The 22816-nt window shown below is 47.0% G+C and overlaps 1 protein-coding gene across 1 annotated transcript in view; it reads left to right on the forward strand.

Moving 5' to 3' along the window:
* Positions 1 to 22816, forward strand: part of LOC146831406 (beta-1,4-galactosyltransferase 6-like) — a 211954-nt gene that overhangs the window by 153678 nt on the left and 35460 nt on the right. Inside the window, exon 5 of the mRNA XM_085605707.1 lies at positions 20358 to 20474. Coding sequence (XP_085461833.1) covers positions 20358 to 20474 — 117 coding nt within the window. The remainder of the gene's footprint in view (positions 1 to 20357; positions 20475 to 22816) is intronic.

The following is a 22816-nucleotide window of genomic DNA, read 5'->3' on the forward strand; positions in this document are numbered from 1 at the left end:
TAAAGCCAGTAGTTATTCTTCACATAAACTAAATTTGATAACATGAGACCACAGACCACCTTCTTAAAAAGGTGGGCTTCTAGAATATAAAAAAATATTTGTTGCTGCCTGTCAACCAAGTGCTCAGTTAAGCACATTCCATAGGATGGCGCTAGAGCCTCTTCTCAAGAAAGTGTACTCACAATCATGGAGGCTTCACATAGGTGAGGGCAGTAGCCTCAGAAAGGCCCAGTATCATCCCATGGTCATGGATCCATGAAGCAATGGCACCTTGTCCAGCCATTTCTTTTAAATCACCAAAATTCTAAGGTTGGCTAACTTACCCTGTGATGTGCAAGTATCACACCAATCCAATGAGCCTGTAGGACATTAGCCTGTGTGGTGTGCAGGTAAATGAGTAGTAACATACCTCTTTGATTTTGGTACCACTGTACATGCTTCAGGTTTCCTAAATCTTCATAGTGCAAAAGTAATTTCAGTTACTGTCATAAAAGCCAGACTTTCTGGAACCGCTTGGGCTTATTTTTTTTAATTTTCCTATGTTGAGCTGGTGAAGGTTTATTACTGGCATTGAGCCCTTCTTCAATATAAACTTGCTACCAACAAGCCATTTGTTGACACCATTCTTCTTTTGATGTAAAATATTCAATTTCCTTCTGTACTAAAGCTCATGATTAGTGTTTGGAAGATAGATTAGCGTTGGTCTTGGTGGTCAGCTGTAATGTTTTTTCTTTTAGGTAATCTGGTATTCTGTCAGTATTTTAGAAGAACGTGTTAATGTAGCATACTAGGGGTAAACAAAGGTCTGGAAGATGAAGTCCAATCAAACGAGTGAAAAAAGGCAGATAGTTAAAAACCTGAGTAAATTACTGCTTGATGAACAAGAATTGGCATAGCCTTTTAGACCTTATAAGTGTTTAGCCATGCAGCATATTATCCTAGGATTAATACAATATGACAAAGGTTTTTTTTGGGGGGGGCGGGGGAGGGGGGAGCGGGTGTACTGAGTTCCGTTTTGAATTTTTTAATAAATAATTTCACGATTTCTATAGCACATATTATTTGTGTAAGAGTTTATATAACGACCCCTTACTTTTTTTTTGTTCGCATTATTTGGTCAAATTTGGAAATCCGTGCGATTTTTCATACTTCTATCAGAAGAGATGTTTTTTCTAAGCTAGGTTTTTGTTGAACTGCGCCAGCCTATATTTTTGTTTTTAGATTAAGCTACATTAAAAAAAGCTGTAATAAAGCTTAAAATTTAAAACACATATATACTTTTAAAGTTCGATTTTGTTCCCAAACAATAGTGTCAATTTATTGTTGTGAGGAGCACAATAAAAGACTGGCAGCGATTCAAACCGCCACGCCCAATGTATCCAATTTTGCTAAAAACAAAAAAAGGAAAGCTATAATTGCACATTTACATTGGCCAAATCTGTGACGTTCACGGTTGCAATTGTGACTAATCAGTTCGTAGTGGTTGTGATTTCATTGTAGTTAATATAAAAATTGCAGTTTCGATTCCTTTTTAACCCTTTTGTTGAGCCAAGAGAAAAGAGTAGTCTTCCAGGCAGGCTGGCTTTGAAATTTCGCTATTATGGACCAGAGGCCGAGTGTTCCCTCACCTAGAGTCTATCAGTGATGCTCAAAGTACGGCCCTCATGACACCTTTACATGCAGCCACCCCGGAAAAATGTTTCCGAGTACCCATACAATAGAACTCCACAACAACCGAGAAAAGCAAAAGTGGTAAAAGTTAATACATGTGAGCATTTAGCCAAATTGTTGTGTCAAAGTTACCGAATATATAGCTACTTTTGTGACTTTCCGCGTTCAATGCAAATGTGAGGGAGATGTTCTTGCTATATTTCGTTGATTCATGCAACATATTGCTAAAGACATTTCAAGATGAATACAGCTGCAATGCAGGAAGTTTCCTGTAAATTACAAAATAAATACAACATTGGCTGCTTGGTTATTTATATGTAGTTGCTAAATGGTATTGAGTGCTCTAAAAATAACTAAAATAGTCAATCAAAAACATGCACTGGCCACTTCACACGAGCAACTTCAATGTTGTCGTTTTTGCATTTCTATTTTTCTTTCTCAGTGTTTTGCCATCGGTTTTATGAGAGGGAGGGCGAGGGTGAGACAGGCAGGGAAGAGAGTAGAGCAATGTAAACAAACGCGCACACGGCCATGCTAATGCGGAACAGATTGCCCCTATGCGCTGCTGCTTGCTCCCGCAAGGTGGATGCCAGCACAAGCATGAGTGCTTGAAAAGAGCTGAACGATTTCTAAAGGTCACTCCTAGAGCAGCGCTGCGCTAGGCTCGACCTAAAAAGGAATAGAAATAGGCTTGCCCCCAATTACTGTGTAAGAGAAAACATTAGCATGGACTATTTTTGCTCTCCATGGTCAGTAAGTGCGGACAGAGCAGGAGAAGGAATGGATGCTGGCTGCCAGCAAGGTACACTGGCAGATGTTCTATATTGAAAGGGAAGTATAAGCCTGGGCCCAGGTAGGAAGGAGAGCAATGTGGCATAGAGGAGGGGGTTCGGGAAGTGAAACTGGTCTAGGCAGAGTGCAGTAGTAGATAATTGGAAAAATATGAGTCTTGCAACTGGGTTAGGAGGGAGACAAGCGGACAGGCCAGTCAGAGGAACCCAAGATAGTAGGTCATCAATGCAGTACGGGATGTAAGAACATGTGTGATACTGGAAATGGAAAGCATTATTTTAGACTCTCCCTGTTTGGGGTTCAAAGAGTGCATATTTGAGTTGTCACTCATTTTTTCAGTTTAGCTTTTGCTGGCATTTTTTATTCTGGATTCTGTGAGACTATCATTCAGTCTCAACGTGTATGTAGTTGTCCCTAAAACAGGAGGCAACCTCCAAAAGGTTATTTAACTTTAAAGTAAGGCCACAGTAACTTAAGGACAAGGGTACATCTTTGGCATAAAATAGAATGTAGAGATGGGCTGCCGTGTATACTGACAGCACCTACTTGTGTTACTGGAAAACAATTGCTTCAGGTCCACCAAAGGTGGCCTGACTGGATTCAGCTCAAAACTCTGTAGTAACCCATGTAAAAAAGAAACCGTTTTGGCTTGTAGAAACTTGTTTCATACATTTTATAAGGCATTCCTAATTAAGGTTTGCAGCCAACAAAGCTGGGTGCTTAAAGTGTAAAAGTGAAGCATGCTAAATATTAAGTATAGTATGTCCCTACAGTGACTAAGTCAAAAGTGCCATTTTCCCTTTCAGATGAAAGTAACTTTTCCCCAAGGAATGTCATGTTAGTGATGTAAAAAGTTAATTTTACACACTGCAGGTTAGGACAAGCTTAAACTCCATTTAAAGTTTATTGTAATATGTTGTCAAAAGTGTAGTTAAACAGTGAAAGTTGAATCCTGATTAAAGTACTGGAAAGGTAATTTTGTAAAAATCTAATATATGCTGCCTGGAAGCAAAAAATAATTCAGTTCCACTGGTCTTCCCTCCTGACATTGATTAAGCCTTTCTGACAGAAGATGATAAAGCTGCGTCTCTGAGCAAGAATGACTGGGAGTAGCAATACATGATCATTTATTCTGGAACATGGAAGTTGGGAGTAGGCAGGAAGCCTGAGAACATCATAAAGTACAATGCTTGGTGTAGTCCTTTTTACATGCTAACTTTAAGCAGGTTTAATATGAAGGTATTAAAGACACTGAAAACCCTGAGGTCTAAAATAGCAAAGAAAGAAAGATGAAAAGGTGGTGTGTGAAATGAGAAACAAAAGCCTAATGCACAAGGTGAAAGGGCAATCCCTTAGGAACATAATCACTCACTCACCCCGGGTAACAAGCCCCATCACATGGGATTTTCATCCCAAAGAAAAATCTCAAACTCTCAGGGGGCCGCAAGCCCCTCTACGAGAGGTAAGAGCTCAACGATATTTATGTTTTGCACTGAAAGGTGGACTAAATCCACATATGAAGAGCTGGGTGTGAGTAGGGGGTGCAGTGCTGATGAAATAATAGTGCAATAAGAGTGTGTTAAAACTAGTTACGGGACGGCAAGGAGGAATCTCTTAGACACCGCCGTACCGATGCTAGATTAAAAAAGTGAGAGCCCCACTAGTTCAATATAACCAATGGAGCAATGTATAAGACAGTGGTCAACATGTTTCAGCCAAGGCGCCTAACTAGGCTCGGCTTTCATCAGGACCTGGTTAGCTACTGCAAAAAAGAAAGAATTACGTATCAAAGGATATCGTGGGCACCCCAAAGTTGCTTGTAGGGTGTACGTCTCCTTAATGATTCAAACATCACCTAAACAAAAAAGATTCAGTGTAAGAATGTTGGTCACAAATGCTAAGTAATAATAGATGTGAATGTGTAAACTTAAAGCAAGGACCACTCACCCGTGAAAACTGGGTGGAAAATTGACCTCCACCTGGCAACTGCTCAGGAAGGAACACCGCTCTGAAAAGAAGATGTAAGACTACTGAAGAATGGGGTGCTTACATGTCATGAGCGAGTGTGAGAAATGTGAGTAGGTCATCTAACAGCGAGGGAGACTGACAAAATCGGTGAATGCACAATGTGCTTATAGATACAGAGATCACCGTTTAACAAAAGGATAGACCCATGGTGAAACCATAACCTATCCTGTTCAAATCGGTCTAAACAATAAGAAGTTAAAAATGACTGTACGAGTGTACAGCAATGCCATGATGTATGCCCAAACATATCAATAGAAGGTAGGGGATTAGCCGCCTTCATGAAAACATAATAAAAACTAAAAAAGAAATAAAAAAGGACGGTGTGTGCACAGCGTCAGAAATCCTACCTCTCCGTCGGGGAACCGGGCTGGAATGAGCCTGCAGCCGGAGGTCCCGCGGGGTTGGACGGAGATGGATTAAGAAAAAATGTGTCATCAGATGTAAGCCAATCAGGGGACTGGTTTCTCATGCTGTGAGTAGGGAGAACCAATCGAAAGTGCTGATCCGCCCGTGTGGCAGTTACCAAGGAAACTGGTATGCAGCTGACGGGTTGGAATTACGCTGTCAGAGAGCCAAAGGAATGCGCGCCACGGTTAATTAGGGAAAAAGGTGGTTGCGCTCCTTAACAGGGTGTGCGGGTTAAATGAGGGAATCTAGGAATTAGAGGCGTAACAATGCCTCGAAGACGCATGGAGATTCATAATGGGCAGAATCAAAGTATGCACATGCTGAGTAATTCAAAACGGAGACGAGCTAGTTGAAACGGCACTAGCTCCAAAAACGAGAGTCGCTCCGTGGGTGTCAACTCACAGGGATTGGTGTGAACTGATGCTAAAACAACGATTTCTACAACGCGGTCGAAACTAGTTAGGAGTGCACTAGGTTCGCCGGAAAATTGATAACAAAATAAAATTGAAAGCTATCGATATGTAGGGAGGGCAAGACAGCAAAAGACTGTCAGAATAGATAGAAAGTACAGTCGGTGGTTGGCCAGCAGCCTGGAAATGTGCGTGCTAGTATGCGGTAGCCCAGCAGAGCAACCGCGAAAAATGTGTACAGCAGCAATAAGTTAACAAATATACTTAATAGGTGATGCCCATGAGCACGGTGTGAAACATGGGCCAGAAGGTTAACTCAAGCCACAAAAATTACAAGGATAGCCATGGAATATCGTCGTTCAGTCCCTGAACGTGTGTCTTCAGTTTGTACACCCACCTTTGCTCACGTTTGAATAGAAAGGAAGAGCTATCTGTAAGATGTGGTGGTATGTAGGGTTTATCAAGGACTGTCCAGTGTAGGTCATTGGGAGCATGATTGACCTCTAAAAAGTGGTTGGTGAGTTTGGTAGAGGAACGACCACACCGTATCGTGCTTTTGTGTTCCAAAATACGATTTTTAATACGACGGGTGGTCATTCCAACATATCTCAACCCGCACGGGCAGGTTATAAGGTAGATCAAATTTGAGCTATTGCAATTGCTGTGGCTTCTGAGAGTCCACGGTCTGCCAGTGCCAATGTCTATCTCTTTGGTCACAGAGGTGTGGCTGCATGCCACACAAGAACCACATGGATAGTGGCCCACAACTGGTGGTAGACCCCACAGAGTATGTTGGGTGCCTGTTTGGTTAGTGCGTGGGCGAGTGTGCACCAACTGGTCTCTGATGTTACTGCTGCGTTTGAACGCAAAAAGGGGTCTAGGCAGCCCTACATAGCCTATGTTCAGAATTTTCCAGTTAGATAAAATGATTTTTTTGAGTTGGTTGGAAAATTGACAATAGGTGTGCACGCAGGTGAGTCTGTTCTCAGATGTCTTGGGGACCTTAGGTGCCAGAAGAGTCTCCCGATTGTTATTCGCGGCGCGTTTGGACACTCTGCGGATCAAATATTTAGGATAGTCTCTGGCCAATAGTTGTTTAGATAGATTACTTGCATGTTCCTTGTACTTATCAGTTGAGGAACAATTCCTTTTGAGGCGCAGAAACTGGCCGAAAGGCAGATTGTCCCGTAAAGCCCGTGGGTGAAAGCGATCATACTTCAAAAGAGCGTTCACCGCCATGGGTTTCCTGTATAGCTCAGTACTCAAGCCACCATCAAACGGGTTTATCAAAATGTCAAGGAATGGTAGCTGAGTCTTAGAGTACTCACAGGTAAAGTTCAAAAATGGATCACAGTTGTTAAGCCAGTTCTTAAAAGCCAAAAGTGAGGAAAGTGGTCCCTGCCAAAGTACGAACACGTCGTCTATGTACCTCTTCCATATCTTGATTTGATTTCTGTATGGATTGTTGGTACTAAGCACATGTTGTTCCTCAAAGACATGAACATACAGATTTGCCAGGCTGGGAGCAAAAATGCTCCCCATTGAAGTGCCTGACACTTGCAAGAACAACTGTTCCTCAAATTGAAAAAAGTTCTCTTTCATGGCGAGCTTCGCACATGACATGATAAATGAGACAGGAGTGATGGAGTCTGGTGGATTAGCCAGCAGGAGAGATTCGATGACATCTAAAGTCTCATCCTGCGGAAGGCATGTATACAATGACTCTACATCGAATGAGACTAAGAACTCTGTTTCACAATCAAAAGACAAGTCTTTGAGTAGGATCAGGATGTCCTTGGTGTCCTTGAGGTACGTTGGCATTTTAGCCACAAAAGGGCATAGGAAGTGGTCTGCAAATGCCGACAGTGGTTCCAATAGGGACCCTAGTCCTGAAATTATGGGGCGGCCAGGGGGAGGATTCACATTCTTATGTACCTTGGGTAGAATATAGAAATAAGGTACAATAGAAGTGGTGTTAACCAAATATTGAGCTTCATTGGAAGTGATCCAACCATTGGTGCTGGCTTCATTCACTAGGATCTGAATGGTCTTTAGTAAGCGTTTGGTGGGATCTTGAGCAAGAGGTTGATAGAAGTTGGTGTTGCCCAACTGTCTCAAGCATTCGGAGCGATAAGCGGTGGTATCCATGATAACGGTGGCACCACCCTTATCAGCCGGCTTGATCATGATGGTGTCATCAGAGGTGAGGGAGCGCAAGGCTAGGCGCTCTGACTTGGTCAGGTTTTGATATTGGCGGTTTTCTGAAGCACAGGAGGAGGATACCTGTGAGGTCACCGCTTTCTCAAACGTGAGTACCTGTGGAGGGACTTGACTGGGCAAGGGATTAAAGGTGGATTTATTGCGCAAGCCCGTATTCAAGTCGTGGTCATCGAAAGAGGTACTGGGTTCAGCACGAAAAAAGAAATTCAAGCGAATCTTTCTGAAGAAATGAGCGAGTTCTTGATTTATGGAGAACAGATCTCCTTTAAAGGAAGGAACAAATCCTAATCCTTTGTTCAGGAGGGACTTTTCATCCTGTGTAAGAACTCTATTGGATAAATTGATGACTAGGTTGTGCTCGTGCTCGGGACCACTGGAGTGTCCCTCGAGCTCGATGACGGGGTTACTTGTTGTTGATCTGCCCAATGGACTTGGTTCCGTCTCCTTCCCCTTGACCTTCCTCGGCCAAACCCTAAAAAAGGCTGACTGGAATACATCTGTGGAGGAGGGGGATAAGGACAAGGTTGTCCAAAGGGAGGGGGTTGTCCAAACGGAGGAAAGGGGGGATAGTTATAAGGGGCAGGGGGCCACCATTGAGAAGGATACATAGGGTTAGGTGCGCCTCTCAGATTTCTCCTGTTGCCCCTACCTCTCCTTTTGTTACCTTTCAGCGAGGAATCTTCACCCGAGGCAGTGTCTGACCCACTTGACCAGTCATCACTACCTGATGTAGAGTAGTCGGACCCATTCCTGCGGCCCTGGCGATTGAGTTGAGGAGGCACGTAGTCAGCACTAGTGTATGGGTACACTTTCTCTAGTGAAAAACGTGCCAAATCTTTTTTAAATTTGGTAATCTTAGTCATCAGTACCGAGTCCTTGAACTCTTTGTTGTGTTTATTGGATTCCTCTTGTTGTTTCTTGAAAAGAGCGCCTGTAAGTGTCACTTTAATTTGTGATTCCAGTGCCTGGATCTCAACTAACACAGCATCGGCAACTCGTTTGGCAGTGCTTATGATGAGGATTAACCAATCTCTGGTACACTTCCAAGCTATTGGGGACCAATCATTGAGAAAAGTTTTGTCGTCCAGAAACAATCTGGGAGCATTTGTCACAATGAGTCCTGTAGGGGCACAATTGGCTCTCAAATATTCGGTCATAATTGCTCCGTGGATATACACTCGTGAGTGTGATTTTTTTTTAAGTTAAAACCTTAGTCCAATCAACCTCAGCGCTGATTGAGGGGCCTTGAAAGGTATCCATGATACTTGGTGTATCTAAAATGGCCTGAGCTATGGTATCGTCAAAAGTTAAACCAAGGCGTTCTGCCATGATTGTAAGAATAGCTATTAAATGCAAACAAGGTAAAGTCAGTCTCAACCAAGGAATCAGAAGAAAAGAACCCACAAAAAGATATATATATATGTGTGCGAACTGCGCACACCGGGAGAAGAAATCGGCCTGCAGAAAAAACTTATTTCGCAAAACAGTTAAGGCACTAACTATGTGCCGTACTTAAGACCCACAGCCATAAGCTGTACATTAAATCTGTCACAAAACGGTTAGATACCGGAGGGTCAGAGGGAACATTTTTAAAGACCGCACAGGATTATATCCCCAAACAAAGTATTAAAGACACTGAAAACCCTGAGGTCTAAAATAGCAAAGAAAGAAAGATGAAAAGGTGGTGTGTGAAATGAGAAACAAAAGCCTAATGCACAAGGTGAAAGGGCAATCCCTTAGGAACGTAATCACTCACTCACCCCGGGTAACAAGCCCCATCACATGGGATTTTCATCCCAAAGAAAAATCTCAAACTCTCAGGGGGCCGCAAGCCCCTCTACGAGAGGTAAGAGCTCAACGATGTTTATGTTTTGCACTGAAAGGTGGACTAAATCCACATATGAAGAGCTGGGTGTGAGTAGGGGGTGCAGTGCTGATGAAATAATAGTGCAATAAGAGTGTGTTAAAACTAGTTACGGGACGGCAAGGAGGAATCTCTTAGACACCGCCGTACCGATGCTAGATTAAAAAAGTGAGAGCCCCACTAGTTCAATATAACCAATGGAGCAATGTATAAGACAGTGGTCAACATGTTTCAGCCAAGGCGCCTAACTAGGCTCGGCTTTCATCAGGACCTGGTTAGCTACTGCAAAAAAGAAAGAATTACGTATCAAAGGCTATCGTGGGCACCCCAAAGTTGCTTGTAGGGTGTACGTCTCCTTAATGATTCAAACATCACCTAAACAAAAAAGATTCAGTGTAAGAATGTTGGTCACAAATGCTAAGTAATAATAGATGTGAATGTGTAAACTTAAAGCAAGGACCACTCACCCGTGAAAACTGGGTGGAAAATTGACCTCCACCTGGCAACCGCTCAGGAAGGTACACCGCTCTGAAAAGAAGATGTAAGACTACTGAAGAATGGGGTGCTTACATGTCATGAGCGAGTGTGAGAAATGTGAGTAGGTCATCTAACAGCGAGGGAGACTGACAAAATCGGTGAATGCACAATGTGCTTATAGATACAGAGATCACCGTTTAACAAAAGGATAGACCCATGGTGAAACCATAACCTATCCTGTTCAAATCGGTCTAAACAATAAGAAGTTAAAAATGACTGTACGAGTGTACAGCAATGCCATGATGTATGCCCAAACATATCAATAGAAGGTAGGGGATTAGCCGCCTTCATGAAAACATAATAAAAACTAAAAAAGAAATAAAAAAGAAGGACGGTGTGTGCACAGCGTCAGAAATCCTACCTCTCCGTCGGGGAACCGGGCTGGAATGAGCCTGCAGCCGGAGGTCCCGCGGGGTTGGACGGAGATGGATTAAGAAAAAATGTGTCATCAGATGTAAGCCAATCAGGGGACTGGTTTCTCACGCTGTGAGTAGGGAGAACCAATCAAAAGTGCTGATCCGGGAGGAGGAGCCTAGCGCGCATCCAAGATGGTCGCGTGAGCACAGGGCTCCCCGGACCCTTGCTGCTCCTCGGAATTTATCCTGAGAATATCCTGATGTGGTTTATGGAATCTGGCAGATGAAGACCGGCTGAGCACGTATCTCTTTTCAGAACTCGAATTGGACCTGGGAATCCTGAGTTGTCGTTGTTCGAACTTTTGGGACCCACCCGACGGAGCTGCCCGGGGCGAAGGTGAACCGTGGAGCCGTGTCGTAATTGAACAACAGCGGCTGCAGTGCGGTGCCAGTGGCCGCTCTACCACTTTCGGTTTCACTTTCGGACTTCAGGGGGCTGGCCTGCGAACGCACTTGATGTGGCGGGGTGTTTCCTTGGCCTCTGCACGAGGCCTTGTCTGCACCTGCCACTAGTGTGCCCATCGCCTTGGGTCCCCCCGCACCGCTATATTGTGGTCCCTGGTGAGGCGCTGGTCTGCGGTGCCGGTGCCCCTACGACTCTTGATCGGCGGTCCCCTTCGGTGTCCGTGACCACATGGGGGGCAAGGGGGGCCCCGAGGGGCGTAAGACTAAGGCCTCCCTCCGCGGGGGACCGGTCCAGGCCAACAACATGGACCGCTACACTCAGGGCAGAGGGTCCCCTGGAGCGACCGGCCCCCCCCCCCCCGGATGCCGCCGGCGGTGGCACGACCGTCTCTCCGGAGCTTTCCCTGCAGGACATCATGGGCGCCATTGATGGCATCAGGGAAACCATCGCCACGCAATACGAGGCCCTGGCCCGTAAAATCGACACGGTGGCAATCGATGTCACCTTAATTCGGGCAGATCTCTCCAAAACTAACGAGAGGGTTCAGGCTCTCGATGCGCGGACCTCCACCCTTGGTGCGGATGTGTCGGACCTGCAGGCCGCGCTTGGTGACATTAAGGCGGTTAACGATCAGATGGCTCGGCGGCTGGAGGACTTCGAGGGACGGGCCCGACGCAACAACATCCGTGTCATAGGCGTACCGGAGTCCTCCGACAACCGCCCGGTTGACCTCCTGGTCGAGGAACTCATCCTCCAACAGTTGGCCCCTGCAGGCCTAAGTAAGTTCTTTGCCGTGGAGCGGGCTCATCGAGTTCCGGGCGGTCGGCCACGGCCGGGGGCCCCCCCGAGGCCTATCGTGGCCAAACTGTTCCACTATAGAGACCGAGATGCGATTCTGCAGGCCTCACGGGTCCACGGCCCGGTTCGTCATGAGAACTCATCCATTAACTTTTATCCGGATTTTACCCAACTTGTCCAGAAACAGCGGATGGGATTCCAGGGGGTGAAGCGTCGTCTCCGTGAACTGGGCCTAAAGTACTCTATGCTCTACCCTGCAAAACTCCGAGTGGAACATGAGGATCGGACTGCCTTTTTTGACTCTCCAGTGGCCGTGAGTGACTGGCTGGACTCGCTGCCGGACAGAGGTGGCCGTCCCGGGCCCTCTGCAGGCGCAGGAGGTGACGGGTCCCCTTTGGAGTGACTTTTGGTCCTTGATTTTGCCATTTTGCACTGTTCAGCTGGGTTTTACTTCTTTTGTTCATTTTGTCTCACTAGGACCTGTGTGGGGGGCGGGCGGGGACGGGTCCCTTTCCTCCTCCGGGGTCTTTTCGTAGAATGGGGTTAGTAGGGCGATAGGCACACTGCAAGTTGGGGGGGTTTTCTGGCCCGCAGGGGTGCAGGGTGGGGGGAGTTGGATTTGGGGGGGGGTTGGGGGGAGGGAGGGGTTGTTTTGCTGTGTGTTTTTTGTTTGCAGGGCGAGGTACTGATTTTTGTCCAGACTCGGGAACTGTGCTACTGACTGGGGGGCCTTTGATCTATTGGAGGGGATAGGGGGGGACGGGTTGAGGCTGTTGTCATGGAACGTCAATGGGTTGGGGGACCGTATCAAGCGGGGTGTAGTACTGCAGTATTTGCGTCGTTTGACTCCTGATGTGGTGTTTATCCAGGAGACGCATCTGGTTGGTAATGTTTGTCATGCAATGAACAGGGGGGGATACCGCCTCGTGGCCCATTCTGGTTTCACAACTGGCTCCAGGGGGGTGGGCATTCTCCTGCGATCCTCACTTCCGTTGGATATCACTAGGGTAATCTCGGATGACAGAGGGCGCTATGTGTGTCTGATTGGGAGGTGGGAGGGGCAGCCCCTTTCCCTGGTCTCAATTTACGTCCCCCCGGGCCTTCAGAACTCCACCTTCGCGGACTTGGGTCGAATGCTGCTTGAACTTCCGGATAGTCTTTTGCTTATGGGCGGGGACTTTAATTCGGTGGTTTCGGGTGCCTGGATCGTCACCCACCCAGGGCCCTCCCCGCTGCCCAGGCATGGCTTGGTGGACTGCTGGAGACCTTCGGTCTGGTAGATAGTTGGAGATTAATGCATCCGACCCAATGTCAGTACACCTTTCATTCTGGGGCGCATGGGAGTCTTTCTAGGTTAGACTATTTCCTTATGCCCGCGGCACAGACTGGTCGGATACGAGAGGTTAGGCACCTGGCGCGGGGTATCTCCGATCATTCCCCGCTGTGGCTGCTCTTTGACACCGAGTCGCGGTCTGCAGGGCGGATCGCTCCCATCAACCCGTGGTACCTGCGAGACCCTACGACTCGCGACAGCCTGGTTAAGGCTATGGACCAATACTTCCTTGAAAACGAGGGGTCGGTGTCGTCCGCAATGTCCCTGTGGGAAGCCTTTAAAACCGTAATCCGCGGACACGCCCTCTCCCAGATAGTGGTGGCTAAGAAGCTCAAGAGTGAGGCAGTGGTGAAGCTGGAGACTGACATCTCGGGGCTGGAGTCGGCCTTGGAGACGGGTGTCACTCCGGACGGGCTCCATGCCCTCAGCCTGAAACAGTTTGAATACAGGTCTCTTGTCACTGACGCTGCCAAAACGATGTATAGGGAGCAGCAGGGTCGATTGTATGATGCCGGGGACAAGGCGGGAAAGTTGATTGCGTGGCTGGATAAGAAGGAGAGAGTGAATCGTGTGGTCCCGGAGCTGCGTGTCTCGGATGGAGTGTGTGTGACTGAGCCTGGTGAGATTGTGGAATGTTTCGCTGACCACCTCCGGGCCGTGTACTCCCCGGTGACTGATAGGGATGAGGAAGACTCTTGCCTTCTGCTGAGGGATATTGCTTTGCCCTGCCTGTCCGTCGAAGACCGTGAGCAGCTGGACGCCCCCTTGTCTGTCGATGAAATTGCAACTGCGATTCGGTCCCTTCGTTCGGGCAAGGCGATGGGTCCCAACGGTCTGCCTATTGAATTATATAAGTTGCGCCCGGATAAACTCGCGCCCTTCCTCCGTCGTATGTTTCAGGAGTCCCTTGCGGCAGGCTCCCTTCCTGACGACCAGCGTCTGGCTACGATAGTCGTGATCCCCAAGGACGGTAAGCCACGTGACCGCTGTGCCTCCTATAGGCCTATTTCACTGCTAAACGCAGAGCCTAAAATCCTGGCTAAAGTCCTTGCCAACCGTTTGTTGAGCGTCATCTGCGATCTGATTCATCCTGATCAATGCGGCTTCATCCCTCACCGTAACACCGCTCTTAACTTGCGGCGGCTTCACGGCGCCCTTGCCAGGGCGGAGTACCTCTCCGAACCAGCCGTGCTGGTTTCTTTAGACGCCACGATGGCCTTTGATACCATCGAGTGGCCATTCCTCTGGGCTGTCTTGACCAAATTCGGCTTTGGGGACGGATTTCTTGGCTGGGTGAAGCTTCTTTACACGGGGCCCATGGCTCAGGTGGTGGTTAATGGGCGGGTCTCTCGGCCCTTCGCTCTCGGTAGGGGTACGAGGCAGGGGTGCCCGTTGTCCCCTCTGCTCTTTGCTCTTGCCCTGGAGCCGCTCGCTGCTTGGCTCCGCTGGGAGCCCTCGATCAGAGGGATCCGGTGGGCCCCGGGCTTCGAGGATCGGGTCTCGTTGTATGCGGACGATATTCTCCTGTATCTCACCTCGCCGCGGCAGTCGCTGAATGTTCTTTTTGATGTTCTGACTTCCTTTGTGAGAAATTCGGGTCTAACGATCAACTGGTCTAAATCCTGTGTCTATCCCATCTCCGGCGACCCTCCTCTCTTGCCGCCTCGGCTTCCGATCCAATTATCTCTGTCCGGCTTTAAATACCTGGGAATATACGTCTCGAGGGACCCGGTGGCTCGCTATGAGCAGAATCTCCTGCTTCCACTTCGGCGTTTGAGGGAGGACACGGCTCGGTGGTGTAAGCTGCCCTTGTCCCCGCTGGGTCGGGCAGCACTGTTTAAAATGATGTCCCTTCCCAGATTCCTCTATGCACTTCAGAACTCCTTCGATGTCATTCCTGTGTCCTACTTTCGGGAGGTGGAGAGCCTGCAGAGGAGACTGGTGTGGGACGGACGGGCGCGTATCGCTCTGGCAAAGCTTACTCTCCCCTGGTACGACGGGGGCATCGCGCTTCCCGACATTCGCAGGTACTATTGGGCCTCACAGCTATCGGCCATTAACCATGCCACGTATGCGCCTGGCTTGAATCCGGCGTATGAGATGGATAAATTCCTGCTTCCCGGCGGAAACTATAATAGGGCACTTTACTCCAGCTCGGCTGGACGGACCCTTACGGGCCCTACTAAGATTGCGGTACGGACCTGGAGGGCGGCCAATGTAGCCATGGGCTGGAGTGAGCGGTTAACATGTGCTACTCCCCTGTTTGCCTCCGACCGACTGGGAAGCCTCTGGACAGCGAAGGGGTTTGAACGTTGGGACACGATTGGTATTAGTAGAGTGGGAGATTTATGGATTAAGGGTGCGGTTAAAACATTCGCGGCGCTCCAGAGCGAATACGAACTTACGGAAAGGGAGTTTTTCCGCTACGCCCAGGTTCGGCATGCCCTGCTCTCTGTTTTTGGGGAGGGGACCAAGATCCCGGCTTCTTCGCCCCTCGAGGACCGCATACTCGATGGTCATGTCCCCGACAGTACTGTCTCTTTAATTTATAAAAAACTTATCAACAATCGGGCTGACCTCTTGGTGCGCCTTCGGGAGGCGTGGACGGGGGATGGGGTGGAATTGGACGACGAGGACTGGCAGTCCGCACTGTCGTCTCCCAAGGAAGTGGCCATTCCAGCCCGTCTCCGCCTGGTCCAGCTTAAGATTCTCCACCGGGTGTATGTGACGGGTCCCCGTTTGGTCTCGATGAGATTTTCTGAAGACGGGCTCTGTAAGCGGGGTTGTGGGCTCAGTGCCACCTTTCTCCATATCCTTTGGGAGTGCCGCGAGGTGGCGGAATACTGGCGTCGGGTTCATGTGGTCATGGGACAAGTCACCGGGGTTGCGCTGCTGCCCGAGGTGCGTCGCTGTGTCCTGAATGTGTGGGAGCCCAATGATTATAACGCGGCTCAGACTCGGTGGGCGGCCCTGGGGAACATGATTGCCAAGAGAGATATAGCGCAGCTTTGGGGCTCCCAGCGGCCTCCCACCGTGTCCGTATGGAAGGAGAACATGGACTGGTGCATGTTCAGGGAGAAGACTGTGTATGTGGCTCGTGGTAAACCGGGGGCATGGGGTAGAATCTGGGGACAATGGAACGCGTATCGTGGGGGTATATGTACCCCCCCCCTAGTGGACACCGATATTGCTTTGTCCCCCTGACCCTTGATGGTTCCTTGCGACTTTTGGAATAACCGAATATAGACGTTCCTCTCCCGTGACCCCCCCCCCCGACCTATCAGTACTCCTTCCTCTTGATAGCTATTTGAAGGTCTGAATTAGAGTCCCCCAGATGTAGCCTGACCCACACTTTTTGCCCTTATGCCTCGCCTTTTGTTTTTAGTTGTTATTTATGTTAAATCTATGTATCCTGCTTCCCTAGGACTATCCGGAGCCATGTACGGGGCTGGGCCCCGGGAGTCGACTACTGCCTTAACAACTGTATGATCCTTTCTGAATCTAGCGGCCGGCCCTGGTGGTTGTAGGCCCATGCTTGTAATTGATTTATTGTTCAATAAAATTTCATTTAAAAAAAAAAAAAAAAGTGCTGATCCGCCCGTGTGGCAGTTACCAAGGAAACTGGTATGCAGCTGACGGGTTGGAATTACGCTGTCAGAGAGCCAAAGGAATGCGCGCCACGGTTAATTAGGGAAAAAGGTGGTTGCGCTCCTTAACAGGGTGTGCGGGTTAAATGAGGGAATCTAGGAATTAGAGGCGTAACAATGCCTCGAAGACGCATGGAGATTCATAATGGGCAGAATCAAAGTATGCACATGCTGAGTAATTCAAAACGGAGATGAGCTAGTTGAAACGAACCTAGTGCACTCCTAACTAGTTTCGACCGCGTTGTAGAAATCGTTGTTTTAGCATCAGTTCACACCAATCCCTGTGAGTTGACACCCACGGAGCGACTCTCGTTTTTGGAGCTAGTGCCGTTTCAACTAGCTCGTCTCCGTTTTGAATTACTCAGCATGTGCATCCTGTGCGGTCTTTAAAAATGTTCCCTCTGACCCTCCGGTATCTAACCGTTTTGTGACAGATTTAATATGAAGGTAACATTTTAACAGAAGATCATCTCAGACTTCTGCCTCTGCTTCTTGTTGGGGAAACCCGTTTTTCAGACCAGTCAAAGGGAGTGACCCTTGGTGGAAATTGAGAGCTTGCTTTGTACCCCGAAGACTAGTTCCTGCTATATTGGGGAAATGGCTTCTGGAATAGTTTGAATTGTTGCTGTTGTGGACATCTGTAGGCATTGGAGCAGGGTTGTTGCCAGTGACTGCCTAGTTTACACTATGATATTGCCTTTAACTTCCAGTTCATCTAAACACACCTGGACCTGGCGAAGTCTCAGAAGAAAGTACTACTGTTTGAACCTAACTGTGAAGAGAACCGCGGTGTATCCTGCTGTCCACCTGTACCTCAGGACTTGAAGTTCTCTCCAAGGGATTGTTGGCTGGCTTCGTTGTTTGCCTCAGCTGCACAAAAGGTTAAACAAGGTCTCCAACGTCTTTTGGATAACCATCTGCCCAGTTGAGGTTGAATTTAGAGGGAGAGAGACCAGGAAACTTTCCCTGGAAGCCTGGGGAGACACCAGGAGTAACGTTTCTAGAATCTTCCACTAATTGCTGCTTTGCCTGGTCTTTTTGCCTCTGGAGAACTGGAATAGGGAGCCAAGGCTCCCAGAAAGAGGCAACCTTGATGGCAATGAAGTTCCGGATTGGAGCATCCTGCCTTCCCACACTAGAGATTTCTGAGAACCAACAAAATGTGACCAAGCCTGAATATCAGACCTGAGGCCTGTATAAGGTGGCAAAATCCACTGAGCGGCTTAGAGCTTTTGGCACCAAGACTGAAGGTTTCAGTTGGAGCCCAGACTCGACATATTTGACTTTGAGGTTCCTGTGTAGGCATCACATCTTTCCTTACCCCACTGGAGATGTTTGACCTTCTTGCTTGAATCTTCTCACCAGTGTGATCTGTATATGGTGTATCCGACCCTGCTCCATACATTGTGTGAAATCACACATAGGATGTCTGTCAACAGACCACTATTGACTTCAATTTACAGTTTGTGTTCATGCTATTTTTTTGCCTTTTTAACTTTGGGAGTTCATACCTTAAAGTCCCTTAATTACATTTGTAGCACACTGTAACCTTTTGCTTTTTACATTTAGTTTCATTTTTATACATTTGTTTGGGTATTGAATTATTTTTTCTTTCTCAAATACTGTTTGCACTTCGTGAATGTAAAACACATTTGTCTGGAGAAAAGCCAACCGCTTATGCCATAGCTACCACCGGTTGAGCGAGTTTTAGGCGTGAACTATGTTTTGTCCCAATAAGGTATGTCTTATTGGAGTTTGGGGGAGTAGCTACCTCTCAAATTATCAATTCAAAATGCCACATGTTTTAAGACATTTTTACATACCGCGGTTATACTCACCGTTATATGATTGCCTCGTCTTCTCTAAACAACTGATAAACAAGGCAGCTAATTTTTGAAGTGTTTTCTGCCTTCTCTTGGAGCTATGCTCTGTGGTTCAAAGTTGGTATGCCTGGACACTTGTGGCCCTTCTGAAAGATTACACAGTTTGAAGTGCTGCTTTATGGTTTGGTAACATTCCATATGAAATTAAACTATTTTTGAGTGGGATTTCTCAAAAGCTGTGCATACGTTTTAGAATTGTAATCCACTGTGGACAGGCGGATGTTTTCAGTAGTGTGACAATAACATGCTGATCCTGAAGAGAACCCTTCCTACTGAACGGGAGTATGGATTAGACTGCTGATTGATCCTACCACTGTTGAAATGGGGTCACAAATGTGTTCCTACCTTGGTGGGCAGTGCGAGTGCCACGTCTACTAATGGTTGTTGACCAACACATGATGTGGTGCCTTAATACCAAGGCATTTGTTTTGAGTGGGGAATTGATCCCCTTGAGGGTCATCAGCACTGGTTTCATCTACACCACAAAACGCCTACAAGCCGCTTGCCCTGTCTTGGCATCTGTATCTGGCTGAGAAGTATCAGGTTGTTCAGCTAAGTCGTTTCAGCTACTGCCCTATAGCTAGCTGAATCACTCGTACCTTTACCCATATGTTTGTTTCAAAAGAACTTAAATTCACGTCTTAATCGTCGTCCTCCAAATCTTATTCTGTTGTAATCAATATCCCCAAATGTAGCTTTTTTCAAACACTGTTTCCTGTGTGCTACTCTTATTACATTTCGTTATTGTATTTTCTTTCATGGTTTCATTTTTTTCTCTGTTTTCATCTTATTTTAATGTATGTGTTGTATGTTATGTAGAGGGATGTGCTTTTAAGCGCAGTTTGCCTTTCAAAGGAGTTATGAAAAAATGGGATATCTAGAATCTATCAGTTGGCACGAGTAGGTGGAAAACCTGTCTTTTTAAATTTTTTGATTAAGAAAACATTCAGTTTTCCTGCGCCTCATGTTTGCATCCATCTACACTGGTGATGTTAAAGCATTTGCAAAATATTGCATTATACAAATAATTGTGTCACACTTATAAGCCTCACACCCTGACGCAAGTTGGGTGTGCTGCTGTTTGCAAAACATTTAACTTGTTTGTACTTGCGCCATTGACCTACATATTCCTGCCTACAAGGTGAAAACTAACTCTGGTTCTACTCACCCACTGTGGCTGCCTTCGGCAAGTACAAGTAGATACTTGCGTATTTTCCAGAAAGCAGTATCCTTCCGGCAACATTGGTGCGGTTCTAGGCTTGTTCCAAAAAAATAGGTTTGCTTCCCGCATGCAAATACATTCTTTTGGTTTTCTCAACTGTGATCATTTTCAGATTGTTCATAAGGCAGTGCCTTCATATCATGACTGACAGAAAATGGTACTGTTGCCATTGAATTAAGTTGATTGAGTCATTCTTCCTTCAAAATGTTAGATATTCATATTTCTCTCCTTGTAGAGAGGTGTGTGTGTATGGGGGGTTGATTTGTGTGTGGGGGGGATTGTGTATGGGGGATTGTGTATGTCTGTCTAATGCAGTTGAACACTCGCATATGTTGGTAACATTTTTGCTGGTAGGCCAAAGCTGTCTGATGTTGGTCCACGATGGCTGGTTCCATCTTCCTGATGTGAACCCGGCTTTCACCTGTGAGGGAGTAATACATTTTTGTTATCCATCAGAGGGATGTATTATTGATGGGGAAAAGGGATATTCATTGTAATCCACTTCATGTTTCCCCTACATGTCAGAAGTGGCCTAGAGTCTTTTTTTGTAGCATATTGATCAAATACATATTTTCCGTATTGCCATGAACCGGCTTTGTGGTGTATCGGTAATATTCTTTAAAAATCTACTGAAGCCCTAAATAATCATTCCCCGTTAAAGTATGGATGTTGATTGCCTTGACAGTTGCCTTTGTTATTAAGGTGCCATTGTGTTTTAATAGGTGGCTGTGCTTATCCCATTTCGGAACCGTCATGAGCACCTTCCCATTTTCTTCCGCCACTTGATACCAATGCTACAAAGCCAGCGGTTGGAGTTTGCCTTCTACGTTATTGAGCAGGTAAGAAAACAGTCACTTTCTTATGCTTGTTGACCATCATGTTGGTAGGCTTACAAAACAGTGATGGCCTCCTGCATTGTGGTGTCTTACTGTGTCTTCTGGAAGCTCTTAAGTGAACAGCAGCGTTGGTACAGGGAATGGGTGTCAGTCGCACAATCCAGCCCAAGCAATGACAATCTGATGTGAATATTTATATGCATCTTACTGGGAGTCAAAGTGGTTTCCTTCGTAGATGTTCTACTTGAACTATCGCTTCATGCTGCTATTGCCTCCATATTGCCTACCTAGGTGTAAATTTTACATCTGCTGACCCCTACAAAATATTTTCATTCAAGACCAGCACATGCATATTTTAATGTAAACAATTGTCCACACCGTACCCTTTGAGTGTTAATCATCATTTTTTACTTTTAAGCAAGTGGCTGAAACATACAGGTCGTATTTTGCTGGACCAGACTGCTTTTACATGTTTTCTTCGTTCAAGGGGGCACATTAATAATAATAATAATAATAATGTGATTTATAGAGCGCGAACAGCTACCTCACAGGGAGGTGTCCCGGCGCTAGAAGAGGGGAACGTACCACAGAGGTCCAGGGGCAGGAGAGGGAGACCTAGCGAGGCTGAGAGAAGAGCCAAGTCTTTAGCAACTTCTTAAAGCAGGGTTCAGATGGAGCCTGCTGGATTGCTTGAGGTAGGGAGTTCCATAGCACAGAGACATTTGCTGAAAAGGTGCGACCACCAAGGCGCGCCTTTTTTGCTCGTGGGACAGCCAGCAGGATACGGACATTAGACCGTAATGCACGGTGTTGGGTATACCTAGGAAGGCGTTTTTTTAGGTAGAATGGGCAGGAGCCATGCAGAGATCTGAACGCGAGTGTCAGGGCTTTGAATTTTATCCGGTTGGCGACAGGCAGCCAATGCAGGGTTCGAAGATGCGGAGAGACTGACTGTTTGAATGGAATTCGCAGTAGCAGCCTCGCAGCCGCATTTTGAACTACCTGCAGTCTATGGATTAAGAATTTAGGGAGGCCCAGGTAAAGACCATTGGCGTAGTCCAGCCGTGAAGTGACAGTTGCGTGGACTACCATTTTCCTGCAACTCTCGGGAAGGAGTTTAAGAAATTTACGGAGGTTTCTTAATTTACTTAGGCAGCCGCCGGCCACTTGTTGGACATGGGAAGAGAAAGACATCTTATCATCCCATCTCACTCCAAGATTTTTTGCCGAATGACTGGGCAAGGGTGAGGGACCCATTTCCACCGGCCACCATAGCTCTGGGGCTGGGACAGGGCCTTTACCGAAGAAGATGACTTCGGTTTTATTGGCGTTTAATTTTAGTTTGTTGGTATTCATCCAGTGTGCAATGTCCTGGAGACAGCCTTTGAAATTTGCAAAAGATTCCTGTGTCATTTCTGTGTAGGGGAATACCAGCTGGGTGTCATCGGCATAAGAAATTGCCTTAACACCCCAGTTGGCAATGAGCGTGAAGAGGGGGGCCAGGTAGATGTTGAACAAAAGAGGACTGAGGGCTGAGCCCTGCGGGACTCCACAGTTGAGGGTTTTAGGTGTGGAAGAGATCGTCCCGAGTGCCACCTTCTGTGTTCTCTGAGATAGATAGGAGTTAATCCAGCTCAGCGCGTGGTCTTGAATGCCTATCTCTGCCAGTCGACAAAGTAATCTGGCGTGGTCCACCGTGTCGAAGGCGGCCGATAGATCCAGGAGTACCAGCATAGCTGAACTTCCTGCATCCATCGACCACCTCACTGACTCGGCCACCTCTAAGAGCGCCGTTTCAGTACTGAAACCGGGCCGGAAACCAGACTGAGTTTCATGGAGAATGTTGCTGATTTCCACAAATTTACTCAGTTGGCGTTGTATCACTTTTTCCAGCATTTTTCCTGGTGCGGCTAAAAGGGATATTGGGCGGAGGTTCGTCAGATCATCTGGATCCCCATTTGGTTTTTTCTTTAGGGGAAGGAGCGTAGCATGCTTCCAAGCGTCCGGAAAGATTCCTGACGTAATGGAAGAGTTCCAGATGCTTTGGAGTGTGGGCGCTACAGGGCCCGCTAAGGTGCTCCAAAGTTTAGCCGGACAAGGGTCATCGGGTGAGCCGGATTTACAACGGTTAAGCTCTTGCCTCACCTCGTTCAGAGAGACATGCGCGAACTGGGTGAGGGTTTCTTTTTTTTCGCTGTTGTACGCTATGTCTTGTTTCTCAGTATTTATCGCTGGACCAAAGGAATCATAAACTCTCTTGATTTTATGGTCAAAGTATTCTGAAATTTGCTCACAGAGTAAAGGTGTGGGGGTGACTTCTCTCTCAATACATTGAGGTTTGAGGA

The sequence above is a fragment of the Triturus cristatus genome, chromosome 5_1, assembly GCF_964204655.1.
Source record: "Triturus cristatus chromosome 5_1, aTriCri1.1, whole genome shotgun sequence".
In the NCBI taxonomy this organism is placed as follows: domain Eukaryota; kingdom Metazoa; phylum Chordata; class Amphibia; order Caudata; family Salamandridae; genus Triturus; species Triturus cristatus.